The sequence below is a fragment of the Triturus cristatus genome, chromosome 4_1 (assembly GCF_964204655.1).
Source record: "Triturus cristatus chromosome 4_1, aTriCri1.1, whole genome shotgun sequence".
NCBI classification, from domain to species: Eukaryota; Metazoa; Chordata; class Amphibia; order Caudata; family Salamandridae; genus Triturus; species Triturus cristatus.
Genome location: NC_140585.1, coordinates 281,741,721 through 281,754,829, shown reverse-complemented (window position 1 = coordinate 281,754,829; position 13,109 = coordinate 281,741,721). Strand labels below are relative to the sequence as shown.

General features: G+C 49.5%; 1 protein-coding gene across 2 annotated transcripts in view; it reads right to left on the bottom strand.

Moving 5' to 3' along the window:
- LOC146854277 (zinc finger CCCH-type antiviral protein 1-like) overlaps positions 1-13,109 on the bottom strand; it is a 479,951-nt gene that overhangs the window by 54,392 nt on the left and 412,450 nt on the right. For both annotated transcript variants that reach the window (XR_014981195.1, XM_085652061.1), the window contains one exon: positions 3,077-3,225. Coding sequence is in view for 1 of the 2 variants with exons in the window: in XM_085652061.1 (XP_085508187.1) it covers positions 3,077-3,225 (149 nt within the window). In the remaining variant the exon portion in view is untranslated. The remainder of the gene's footprint in view (positions 1-3,076; positions 3,226-13,109) is intronic.

Genomic DNA, 13,109 nt, shown 5'->3' with positions numbered 1-13,109 from the left:
AAGAGTAAAACGCAGCGCGAGGCTGCCAGCAATGCCAGCGCGGCTCTCCCCAGTTCAGCGGGGGAGCCGCTGCTCAAAGATGCACATGCCTGAGGGACCGCCTAATCATGCCCTGCAGGGTCTGGCTGCATTTGTGGAAGATGGCTCGTTTTCTGATTGTGGTGACCCCAGGAAGATGGGGTCACTGCCATTGGGAAGCAAATGTGCAAGGGGAGCTGCAGGATCAGTGCAGACTCCCCCATCACAGAGTTGGAAAGTCCCCATCCTAAGTCTTTGGGGACTGTAAGGAAATAACCCCTCAAGGGTTTTTGGATGTTAACACGCCTACCTAATGCTGGAACCTCTGTTCTTTAGCTGGGATAGCTGATGATTAGGACTGCAACTAGGTGTGAAAGGCTTAATAGGAGTTGTCATACTGGAGACATCCCGTTGGGGTAGAAGGGTGTAATTGCAGAGAGGTGCAGTTTCGCTGAGGTGGTCCTTTAGGGACTAGGTTTTATATTTCTTGTGTTGTATTAAGTGTAATAATGGAATATATGTTGCTAGCACCCTTTAGGGGTGTAGGAATTATAATTGCACAGCATTGTCATTATCCCTGTGGTGCCCTTTAGGGGCTTTGATTGCATAGCGTTGTTCATGTTACCAGTAATAATAAGTACTCCTCGCTCCCAGTCATACTTAGACATGTATTCTTGCTACTGCTTTAGTTGACTAACAAGACTATCAGCCACTGTGATTTAAGTTTGTATACTTTATTGTCAGTATTAGGTGCTCTCGCTCAGGGTTATATGTCACTATGGCAGGTGTTCCCCTTATGAAATGCTTGTTGAAATAATATGCCAGTGGTAAGGGCCCTCACTCCAAGCTATGGTCAAGCTGTGGCATTTGGGGGCAAGATAATGTTTATACATGTGAGTGGGTGCACTATACCCCACTCTGGCGGGAGGGGTGGGAATGTTTACGCAATGTCATCAAGAAGTATTTCCATTAGCTTCTGTATATTTGTAAATTGTTGCGTGGTATTGAGTGGTGTGTGTGTAAAATGTTGCGTGGTATTGAGTGGTGTGTGTGTAATAAATGTACTTTTCCTTTTTTATAGAGAAAAGCACAGATTGGACAGTCATTTATTGAGTGTTATTTCTGTGTATCTGTCAATGGTGATTACTAGTCCACACCACCTCCCTTGCGTAAGCCTTGGACTGCTCTGCAACGCTACCCTCTGAGAGTCTAGCGCTACAATTGGGTATTTGGATCCCAGTGAATGTAGACCCATTACTTGTGCACACACATAAGGAGGAGTCACCATATACCACGTGATTTGAGAGAATTCTCTGAAGAAAAACAAGTTGTAAATGCTCATGGCCACCAATAGATGGCAGGAGTATGCAGAGCATGTGAATCGTTTTGACAATGACACACACACACACACTCACATGCTACAAACAATAATTCACCAATGGTACATGACCTGAAAGAGACTTCAGAGTAGGTCCTCCACGCATCTGATCACTGCTGGAGATGCAGCGGCCAGGAGGGGTCGTTTTTACACATCTAGTGGTCTTGTAGGTGTATACAACTGTTCTGGAAAGAGACACTCAGCCATGTAAAAGGCATAATTGGCTATACTGTTGCAGTGATTATATTGGGCCTACACTGGATAATATTGAAGAAATTCCATTCTATGAATGGGCATTACTATCTCAAATGCTACGGAAAGCACAGCAATCTATTGGCTTGTACTGTAAACGAAAGAACCACCACATATCTCTCACTCTCCTTTCCCGCCTCCCCCCCATCACCTGCCCTCAGCAGTCTTAGAGCTGCTACATTGATGTTTTCCTGATGGGAATAGTTAAATGGAACACCAAGGCATTGGAAATGGTAGGAGATCTAAGTTGGTAGACCGCAGTTAAGACCTTCCATATTAGAAATGGGACTTAATATATTTTACAGCTCTATGCCCTTTTTGATTTGTTGAATTCTGATACAAATTGTGTAAACTTCTAAAGAAAATGTGCATATGAAGAATGATACAAAATAAATCAAATCTTAACAGGTAAATCAAAAAACACTCAGGGTTACTTCACCAGCTTGTGCAGGTAAGGAGCTATACATGGGGACAGATGGCAGGGTGGAGGTGGGTGGGGAGGAGGGTTACTCCCCTATCTCCTTGAACCATTATATCTTTCCACTGTTTCTCTTTAGGGTCAAGACAGCTAGGATAGTGGATGGTATAAACAGGTGTTTCTGTACAGTTTAAAAATTAGCTTTGTTGTAAGTGTTTTAGTTAAGTATGAACTTCTCCACGTAAGAAAAAATCTCTAGAAACATCATATCCTGGAGCAACACCATCAAGAGCAGGACAGGTTTCTGCAGATTATTGTTGAATTAACTTTGAATGTAGGTGAATGCATTTTAGTCCCCAGAGTCAGACTGGGACAGAAAATAGGCCCAGGCACCAAAATAAAAGTGGCCCGATTCGCAAATCTGGTAGCTAAAAAGTGGCCCACATTTGCAAATGAGGGTAGTTTTGAACTTGTAAAGACAATCTGTATATGTGTTATAGGTGCCTGCATGCATTTGTGCTTCCTGCAGGCATGTGAAAAAAGGCCAAAAAGCCGGCCCACACACTGACCTGTGAGGCCAGCCCTTCGGGCACTGTCTGATTGCCCTGTAGGCCAGTCCGACCCTTGTGGTCCCTTTGACTTGTGCACTCTTGATGCCCTCCAAGTAAGAACATCCAAACAACTAATTATGATCTAAGATGCAATCATTCTTGCTCAATTAAGTATACATTGTGGCTGTCTCTTAAGTAAGACACTTACACAGCTGCCAACTGATACTTCTGCCATTGTGGGAATGGAAACTAGCTTGACTTAACTTAAATACTATTAACATTTTAACGAAAGCGTAGCCTGTGGGGTGGGCATACCAGCGCGGGATGCATGACAAGATGTTCAGCTTTAGGTCTGTCAGCATAGCATACAACAGTGCAACTAGAGCTTGGCAGCTGTTTTGTTTGTTGTTCTAGAAGGTGCCTATTCCAGGATACACAAATTCCATCAATGGTACTCACCTTTTCCATACACAGTCCCATTCAATCCACAGACTCGCCAGTCAAAGTTATTGCGACAGATGCCATCCAAATAAATGGTTTTTGTACCATGGAACAATTGTTTCTCAAGCACATCCTTCTTGTTCTGCTTCTTCATTGCATCCTTCTGCCTGTGATGAGAAACAAATGAAGAGAAGTGCAAAGGTTCCAGTGAATGAGATTTATCAGTGCTATGTGTGTCCCTTTAGGCCGTGTTTCGATGCAGTGGCCCTCGGGTACAGCCACTGCTGTCTGGTGCCCTTGAGATATTTTCCTAACTGGGCCCAGTCCTCAGTGCCACTGGTGGCTGCGGCTTTAAGCTGTGTCTATTCTGCTATTTTACATCAGCATGGTGCCCCTTCTGGCTTCTCAGCTACAGCCAAATATTCCTCACTCCTCTTTCTCCTCAACTCTGTGTTTCCACATCCGAGGTGAGTCTTCTCTTCATTTATATTTAACAAAAGGGGGAGTGAAGAGGTAGTGTCCTAACCTAACACCGGTCTTCTCTTCAGCCAGTTCACCACCCAATAAACAAAGATTAGCGACCTCAGTAACTGGTGATTACAGGTGTCTCCCATTTAAACTGGAGCCTGACTAAAGCCTTTTCGGTGGTCATGGCTACAGCTAGACTAGGGGCGTTTGGATCCTACCTCCCTTTGACTAGCAATGGCTTTGACAAGCCAAGGATTTGGCAGAAACCACAAAAGAAGGGGTCCTGCATCACTGCCTCTTGTTGCCTTGTTAACATTGCGCCACTATAAGAGCATGCCTCGGAAAATCAAAAAAATGTTTACTAGACCTGCAGGTCTAGTGACTTAAATAATCTACTCAACTTCACTGTAATGTACTAGACCCTTAAACCAGTCTCAATTTATTTGTGATCCTAAGCAAATATTTTATTTCACTGAGCTGCCTATTTCTTTATTATCACCTATGAGAGCACCTTTATATATGTGAATTTAGCATGTCTGCAATACAAGCAACTATTTTGTTTCCTAGACTAAACCTTTGTTCCGTATAATAAGAATCTTGCCCACATATAGGGTACTGATGACGTCTGACTTGCCTCTTAGTTCACCACAGTTCAGCATTTTCATCAGGACGGGACGGGAATGTTTCTCAGTTTATGTTTAAAAACTTACATGTAATAAATATATTACTAAAGCATGATGTCATAGCGCATTGTCACTTACAAACAGCTTATTTTCCATTGAAATGGCCACAAACATTCCCACTAACTGTTTTACTGATAAAACTATATAGCATATAGACAATCTGTGGACAGATGGGTTTCAGGAGAAATATTTATAATTTGCACATCCCCAAGTAAAGTGTTATGATTTGTTTTCATCCTATTAAAATCTTATTTTCCAATCAGACAGTTATAGGAAGGATAATGTTACTTACCCAGTAAGCATCTGTTCTTGGCAGGTACAGCTGGAGATTCACATGCTTTGCATCCTCCTGCCATCTAGTGTTGGGTCTGGATGTTTGCAAGTTGGTTTTTTTCGAAGATGTTTTTCCAGTCAAGAGGTAAGGTGACTCTTCCTTTCGGTGATAGTGCGCATGGGCATCAACTCCATTGATAGATTGTTTTCCTGCAAGAGGGTGAGAATGGAGTACGTAATTGTGGTATAGAGATGTCCTTGCGTATGTATTTAAATAGGAAGAACTGCAACAACCACAGGTGTCCAGGGAGGCAGGTGGGCACATGTGAATCTACAACTCTACATGCCAAGAACAGATGTTTACTAGGTAAGTAACATTATCCATTCGAGGCATGTGTGCTGTAGATACACATGCTCTGCATAAACTATATAGCAATATGCTCCCCAAACGGTGGCTAACCTGTAGGTGTTGCAGTTGTTTGAAATAGTGTCTTAAGCACTGCTAGGCCTACATTAGCCTGTTGTCATGCTAATACATACACACAATAGTGTTTGGTAAATGTGTGTGTGTGTGGTGTAGACATATAGCGCTTTAACATATGTCAGCTAGAGGAATGTTGCCTAAGAAGGCCATAGTAGCCTCTTTTGTGCGTGTAGAATGCGCTCTGGGGGGTATGGAAACAAGTTCTCCTTGCTTTTGCATGGCATGTTTGAATGCATTTAACAATCCATCTTGAAATGCCTGATTTAGAGAAGGGGTTGCCTTTGTGAGTTGGAGCAAATGCGACAAACAATTGTTTTGTTGTACGAAAATCTTTGGTCCTTTCTATGTAATACAATAAGGCTCTTATGAGGCTCTTCTAACATCAAGCGTGTGGAGCGCTCATTCTGCTACTGAAGCAGGTTGAAGAAAGAACACAGGTAATTCAACTGATTGTTTAATATGAAAAGCAGACACCACTTTGGGAAGGAATTTTGGATTAGTGCGAAGAACAACTCTATCTTTGTGGAGTTGAAAGAATGGTTCTTCTAAGGTTAATGCCTGTAGCTCACCAACTCTCCTCAATGAAGTGATGGAAATGAGGAAATCAACTTTCCATGAAAGAAACTGTAGAGGGCAATTATGTAACGGTTCAAAAGGTGGACTCATAAGTCTTGTAAGGACAATGTTAAGATTCCACACTGGTGCGGGTGGAACTCTTGGTGGTATTACCCTTTTCAAGTCTTCCATAAAAGCTTTGATTACAGGAATTTTGAATAGAGATAAATGTTGTCTGTTTTGCAAATATGCAGCTACCGCTGCAAGGTGTAAACAAATAGATGTGTAAGCCAACCCTGTTTGCAGTAAGTGCAACAGGTAACAGATAATGTTTTGTACAGAAGCGTCTAGAGGATTGATCTTGTTGTTATTACAATAGACAACAATTCTTTTCCACTTTGCTGCATAGCAAGCTCTGGTAGTAGGCTTTCTTGCTTCTTTTAACAGAGTCATACATTGTGGTGGTAGATTTAAATAACCAAACTCTATGACTTCAGGAGCCATATCGCTAGGTTGAGCTCCTTGGGATTTGGATGTTTGATTTCTCCATGGCTCTGAGTGAGGAGACTGGAGGTGAGATGTAGTTTATGATGTGGAACCACATACAGTTCTAACAGGGTGGTGTACCATGGTTGACAAGCCCATGTGAGCTACTAGAATCAGTGTGAGGGATGTTTGCCTGAGCTTGCGAACCAGCAACCGGAGTAGTGGGAAAGGCGGAAAAGCATAGGCAAATATCCCTGACCAGTTCATCCATAGGGCATTGCCTTTGGATAGAGGGTGTGGGAACCTGGATGCAAAGTTTGAGCATATTGCTGTCGTATCGTGGCCTAGGGCCTAGGATTAACTGGGGACACCACACGTGTTCTCTTGTAGTGGCCAGTACAATGCTTGCCACGCCCAGCACTCCGGGCCCTTTATTCTTTTTATCACGTGCCTCCAGTGTGGACGTCAGGCACGTCCACGGAGTGCATGCACACAGGGGGAAACTCCTTTCACTATTGCCAGGGACCCCCGTGACAGTGGTCGGGTCCACTTGGCAAACACTACATTCCTCCTTTACCCACAAATGCAAAAACTAAACAAACGTAAGGCCTAGCGACAACACACCATTAAAGTCTCAAACTCAGTCTCTGCAGGTTTCCTGAACAAACAAAAAGAACAGTCTTACTTGGTCTTGGCAGAGGTGCCGCTCACTTCCACATCGGGCCACAAAGTCTCGGTCCCTCTGGGACGGCTGCGGACATGGGCGTAGGTGGTACCTGCTCTGGCTGCGCCCTTCTGGAGGGGTTGGAAACATGTCCTCCGAACAGTCCGTGCCCGCCGCGCTGGGGCGGCTCTGTGTCCCTTGCGACTCCCGGTCTCCTTGGGCTGGTGTGGTCGAGGCGTTCTCCGCGTTTTCAGTTCTGCGCGGAGTCTCTCCTTCCACGGCTGTCTCTTCTTCCGTGGCCTCTCGGGGACCCGGGGTTGCCGCTGGCCGGTAGCCTTCTGGCTCGGGAAACTCCTCCTCTCCTTCATCTGGGACTTTCTTAAAGAATGACACATTTCTTGTGACCTCTTCTCCATTCCTGACTGCCGTGATCAGTGTTCCCTTGATCATCGTGACCGTCCAGGGGTCTAGCTCGAAGGGCAGGCGGAACTTTCCCCCTGGGTGGCGGTCTTTCACAAGCACTCTGTCTCCCCCTTGGATGGGGCTGTCGGCAGCTCTCCTCTTCCGGGATGCTTCGTGGTTGGTTTTTGTCCTGTGTTCCATGGACCGGTTGGGCGGGGTCGGTGCTGATGCCCACCTGGGATGGTGTAGGATAGTGTTGGTGACTGTTCTGCCAAACCAGAGGCGGCTTGGGGGGACCCCCGTGGTGCAGTGGGGCGTCAACCTGTACTCGCGTAGAAATTGATAGAGGGCTAACTCTATGCCCTGGCCGTCCGTCAGTGCGATCTGATTGGTCTTGTTTAGGGTTCTCATTAGCCTCTCGACTTCCCCATTAGCTTGAGGCCACCTCGGGGTTATGCGTCGGTGCTTGATACGGTGGGACTGCAGGTACTCTGCTAGCTCGGCGCCATTGAACGGGGGACCATTGACCGTGCGCAGCTCCCTAATGAGGCCGTGGGTGGCGATTATCTTTTCCAACTTGGGAACTACCTCAGATGCGGCTGTCGAGGACAGGAATTCCACTTCGGGGTATCGCGAGAAGTCGTCCACCACCACCAGCATGTACTTTCCCCCGGAGAGACTGCCGAAATCTGCGCTGGCTCGCACCCATGGAGACGTTGGTCCCTCCTCGGTGACTATTGGCGCTGGAGGGTTGAGTAGGCTGGTCGCTAAACACACTGGACATCGCTGGACGATTGTTTCCACCATTTTGTCGAGGCCAGGGAACCAGAGCTTGCTCCAAAGGCGGCTTTTTGACTTTATGATGCCTTGGTGCGCGCCATGCGCCAGGAGGGCTGCCTGTTGGGTGAGGCAGTCAGGTAGCACCAGACGGGGCCCTCTCAGGAGGCATCCTTCCGGAGATACGGACAGTTCGTTCCGGACTTGATGGAGTGCCTTAAGCGTCGCTTGGGCACCAGGTGTGCGGAATGACGATGGGCTTTGGAGTGGTTTCCAGTTGCCTGACGTGACGGCTTGGATGGCTATCTGTAGGCAGTCGTCATCTTTGGTGGCTCGCGCCACTTCCTCCAAAGAGATCGGTAGCGGCCGTGACCTTTCCACGATCATCCTGACATACTCCTCCGTGGCCGCGGCTTCTGCAGCTTCCGAGTCAATGGCAGGACGTGCGTGCCTCGACAAAAAGTCGGCCGGGTTCCGGGTACCCGGCCGATACTCCACCGTGAGCTGGAATTCCTGGAGTTGGGAGCACCCATTTTTCGATCCGAGGAGGAGGACGTGTGGAGGAACCCTGGAACAACGGGACTAGAGGTTTGTGATCTGTGATGACCACAAAAGGGTGTCCATACAGGTAAATGTGGAAGTGCCGGCACCCCCACAGGATGGCGATGGCCTCTCGTTCAATCTGCGAGTACCGCTGTTCCGTTGGTGTGAGGGTTCTGCTCGCATATGCGATGGGGGCCCATTCTCCGCATGTTTGTTGCTGGGTTAGCACGGCCCCCAGGCCTGTCGGGCTGGCATCCACCACAAGTTGTGATTCGTTGCGGGGATCGAAGTAAGCCAAGGTTGTGTCGGCTGAGAGTGCCGCTTTGGTCCTTTGGAATGCCTCTTGCTGTGCCGGACCCCACTCCCAGGTGGCAGCCGCTTTTGTGAGGTCCCGGAGGGGGCCGGTGAGGTCAGACAGATCTTTGATGAACCTCCCGCAGTAGGTGACCATCCCGAGGAAGCTGCGGACTGCTGTCACCGATGTGGGGGCGGGGGCTGTGTGAATATCCTTGACCTTTTCTGGGTCCGGGCCGACTCCTTGGTCCGAAAACCTGTAGCCAAAAAAACTGATGTCCCTGCGTAGGAAGTCACATTTTTCTCGGTGGAGGGTCAACCCTTGCTCTTGAAGCCGGGTGAACACTGCCTGGAGGCGTTGAATGTGCTCGTCCAAGGTTGGTGCGTGGACCAAAATGTCATCACTGACATTTAGAACTCCCTCAAGCCCTTGTAGTACGTTCTGGATGATATTTTGAAACACCTCCGCCGCACTCGATATTCCAAAATTGAGCCGGGTGTAACGCCAGAGGCCCGCATGCGTGGAGAAAGTGGTAATCGGGCGCGAATCAGGGTGTAGGGGAATCTGGTGGTATCCAGAACTCAGGTCCATCTTTGAGAACCACTTTGAGCCAGACACCTCTCCGACAATTTCATCTATGGTTGGTGTCAGGTGGCGCTTGCGCTTGATAGCGAGGTTGGGGATGCGCATGTCCACACAGATTCGCACGGCGTACGGCTGTTTTGGCTTCTTGGCCACCACGATGGGTGACACCCACGGGGTGGGCCCGCTTACCCTCTCAATGATTCCAGCTCGCTCGAGTACCCTCAGCTCTGCTTCCACTTTGGGTCGTAGGTGGAACGCAATGCGTCGGTGACGGAGGGCTACCGGGGCGACCGACTTGTCTATGTGGAGGTGGATGGCGGGTCCCTTCAAGCAGCCGATCACTTCGAATAGAGATGTGTGTTTTAGAACCAGATGGTCGAGGCTACGGGCTTGGACTGTGAGCACGAAATGGATCAGCCCGAGGTCTTGGGCTGTTCGGCAACCAAGCAAGAATCCCGATCCCTCTTGCGACACATAGATCTTCGTTTGCAGGCGAGTGGTGTCGTGGGACCGATCCGTCCGGAACATCCCGCACAGGCAGAGTGGGCGACTGGTGCCGTAGGCGTATACTTGTACCCTCGTGGGATGGAGTGCCGGGGCATTTTCTAGCGTCCGGTACACGCTGGCGGCCATCAGGTTGATTGACGGGCCTGTGTCGATCAAGGCCGCCACTGCTTGGTCTCGCACGTTGACCGTGCACATGGGTTCTGCGGATGGCGTAGCTGCCAGGGTGTGAAGCACTCTCACGACATGGACGGAGGCCACATCCGCTTCATCATCATCCATGTCACTGCTGGTGGCTGTACTGGGTAGTGGCTCTACATGTCTTACCCTCCTGGGTGCCGACAGACATACACTTGCGAAGTGGTTGGCTTTTCCACCTGCGCTGCATACTTTGCCTTGTGCCGGGCACACTCCTCTGTGGGGTGTCGCGCCTCCCCACCACGCGCAGGTGCAGCTGGGGGGGGGGGGGCTTGCGCCAGTCTTGGGTTTCTCCGCAGGGGTTGCTTCGTGAGGTTCTCGGCGTCGTCGGTCTTGAGGGCGCACACTGGTTCTGTCTTGATTGCGACCACCGGCTTTGGCTCCATGTGCGCGGCTCTGGCCTTAGACAACTCTTTTGACCGCCCAAGTACGAGGATGTTGTGCATGGGCATGTTGTCCGCTTTCAACACTCTCTCTCGCAACTTTGAAGACGCACAGCCCTAGATGAATTGGGGGCGGATTTCGTCGTCCACGTCTGGGAGGGTGCACGTGCTGGCTAGCTTCTTTAACCTTGCGTAAAAGACATCTACTGACTCCTCTGGAAGGTGGCGGACTTGGCGGAGTAGGAATCTCTCATAGTCGGTGCTAGCGAAAGGTTCAAAGTACGCTGTGATGGCGTCGCGCAGCGTGGTATATGTCCTGGGCGGGCCAGCCTCGGTTACGTCCTTCGATATGTCGTGGATGGCTTCTCCTCCCAAGTGTAGAAGCATGGCACGCCGCCACTCGGCCGCGATTTCTGCCGCCACAAAATAGTTCTCAAGCCGTTCCACCCACTTCTTCCACCGTGCAGCTTGCGACGGGGGGGGGGTGCCGGTGACCGCAAACGGCTCCAAAGGGGGTACATTGGCCATGGCCGTTGGGGATGGGCGCAGCAGCAGGGGTGGGCTCACCTTCACCCTTCCGGGGGCGGTGCACTAGTCCTCCAGGCATCGAGCGCTGGTCTCTAGGATCGCCTCGGTGTCCAGGGGCGTCTAGGGAAGCCAGAGGGGCGACCCGGGGCCTCAGAAAGGTCGAACTCGCATCTGACGCGAGATGCGTGAGAAACGGCAGGTCCGGACCTCGCGTTGCACGTGAGATGGCAGGCGGGTTGCGTTGTTCCGCGGGTGCAGGCTCCGCAGGCACAGAAGCTTCCCGGGCGGGACGGAGGCAGTCGCTGGGGGCCAGGGGGCTGCAGTGGGCCTGGCCAGGCGGGGGATGTATGCGGCACGGCTGGGCAAGAGGTAGGCAGCCTGGAGACGGCTGGGGGCCACACAGGGGGCGGTGCATGGCCTCGGGAGGAGGGGAATCGATCCGCTCCTTGGGCAAGAGCGTGAGGCGGCAGTACATGCGATGGGGTGGCTAGACCACCTCATCGCCAGTGTCGTATCGTGGCCTAGGGCCTAGGAATAACTGGGGACACCACACGTGTTCTCTTGTAGTGGGCAGTACAATGCTTGCCACGCCCAGCACTCCGGGCCCTTTATTCTTTTTATCACGTGCCTCCGGTGTGGACGTCAGGCACGTCCACGGAGTGCACGCACACAGGGGGAAACTCCTTTCACTATTGCCAGGGACCCCCGTGACAGTGGTCGGGTCCACTTGGCAAACACTACATTTGCGTTGTCTACTGTGGCGTACAGGTCTATTTGTGAAAATCCCCATTGTTGGAAGTATGGATGGAGAACTTGGGGAGGAAGTTCCCACTCGTGAATTTGCTGCCTCTTCCTGCTGAGGAGGTCGGCAATCTGATTGTTTACTTCTGGAAGGTGTTTCACCAGGAGATAGATCCTGTGATGTATTGGCCATGTCCAAATGTTTTGAGAGAGGCTTGATAGTTGGAGAGAGTGTGTCCTTCCCCGTTTTTGTACATAGTACACTGCTGTCATGTTGTCCGTGCGGACTAGGACAGCTTTGCCTATGAGGTGAGTTTGAAAAGCTTTGAGTGCTAGGATCACTGCCAGAAGTTCTAGGTAGTTGATGTGGAGACTTTTGTGATTGTCGCCCCACAGACCCTGGATTGTGTAATCTTGGAGATGGGCACCATGACCAGAGAGAGAGGCGCCTACTGTTAGCACAATCTGTGGAAGAGGGTCGATGAAGGGCCGCCCTTTTGATAAATTTTGTGGATTCCACCACTGCAGAGAGCGATGGATGTGTCTGTCTACCAACACTAGATCTGTTAATTGACCCTGCGACTGATTCCACTAAAGTGCTAAGCACTCTTGTAGGGGACGCATGTGAAGCCTTGCATGGGGTACGATTGCGAGACACCATTATTCCCAGGAGTTGCATGAAAAATCTGGCTGGTAATGTCTGGTTGAATTGATACTGTAATATCATAGACTGAATGTTGTGAATTCTGGCTGCTTTGGGAGAGGCTAGAGCCTTGAGAGTGTCGATATAGGCTCCTAGATAAGCCTGCGTCTGTGAAGGATGCAAGTGAGATTTCTGTGCACTGACTGTGAAGCCCAATCGATGAAGTAAGTCTATTGTAGTCTGAGTGTGTTGTAGACAGTTTTGGTAAGTGCTGCCTTTGATGATGCAGTCGTCTAGGCAGTGGAAGAAGTGAATATGTTGTCTTCTGAGATGAGCTGCAACTGTTGCCATACATTTGGTAAAGACTCTGGGAGCAGTGGTGACTTGTGCACGCACAGGATCTTTAAAACTTTTGTCAGCATGTCTCATTATTCCTTTGAGCATAGGGAGTGTGTGGCTCGACCGGTGTGTGGACCCTAGTGTCTCATACAAAAAATCCTCCTCTAAGGATTCTTTGTGTAGTACCATCCCATGGTATTCTGCGGCCCTGGCAATGAGTTCTTGATGGGATACATTGTCATCAGGTGGAGATGGCTTGGCAGGGAAAAGGTCTAGATCATTGTCCAATGGAGGGTCAATTGTGTAATCCTTCCATAAATCTACTGTTAAGTGTGTGTCCCCCTCATCAATATCGTCTCCCTCATGGTGAGATAGTGGAGAATCCTGAGGTGTGATGTGCAAAGGATCTAAAGTTGGAGAAGGGGGTGGAGAAGATGGTGGTGGTGGATGAAAAGGGCTGGGACCAACATTCTTCTTTTGTAAAGGAATTTTGAAATGAC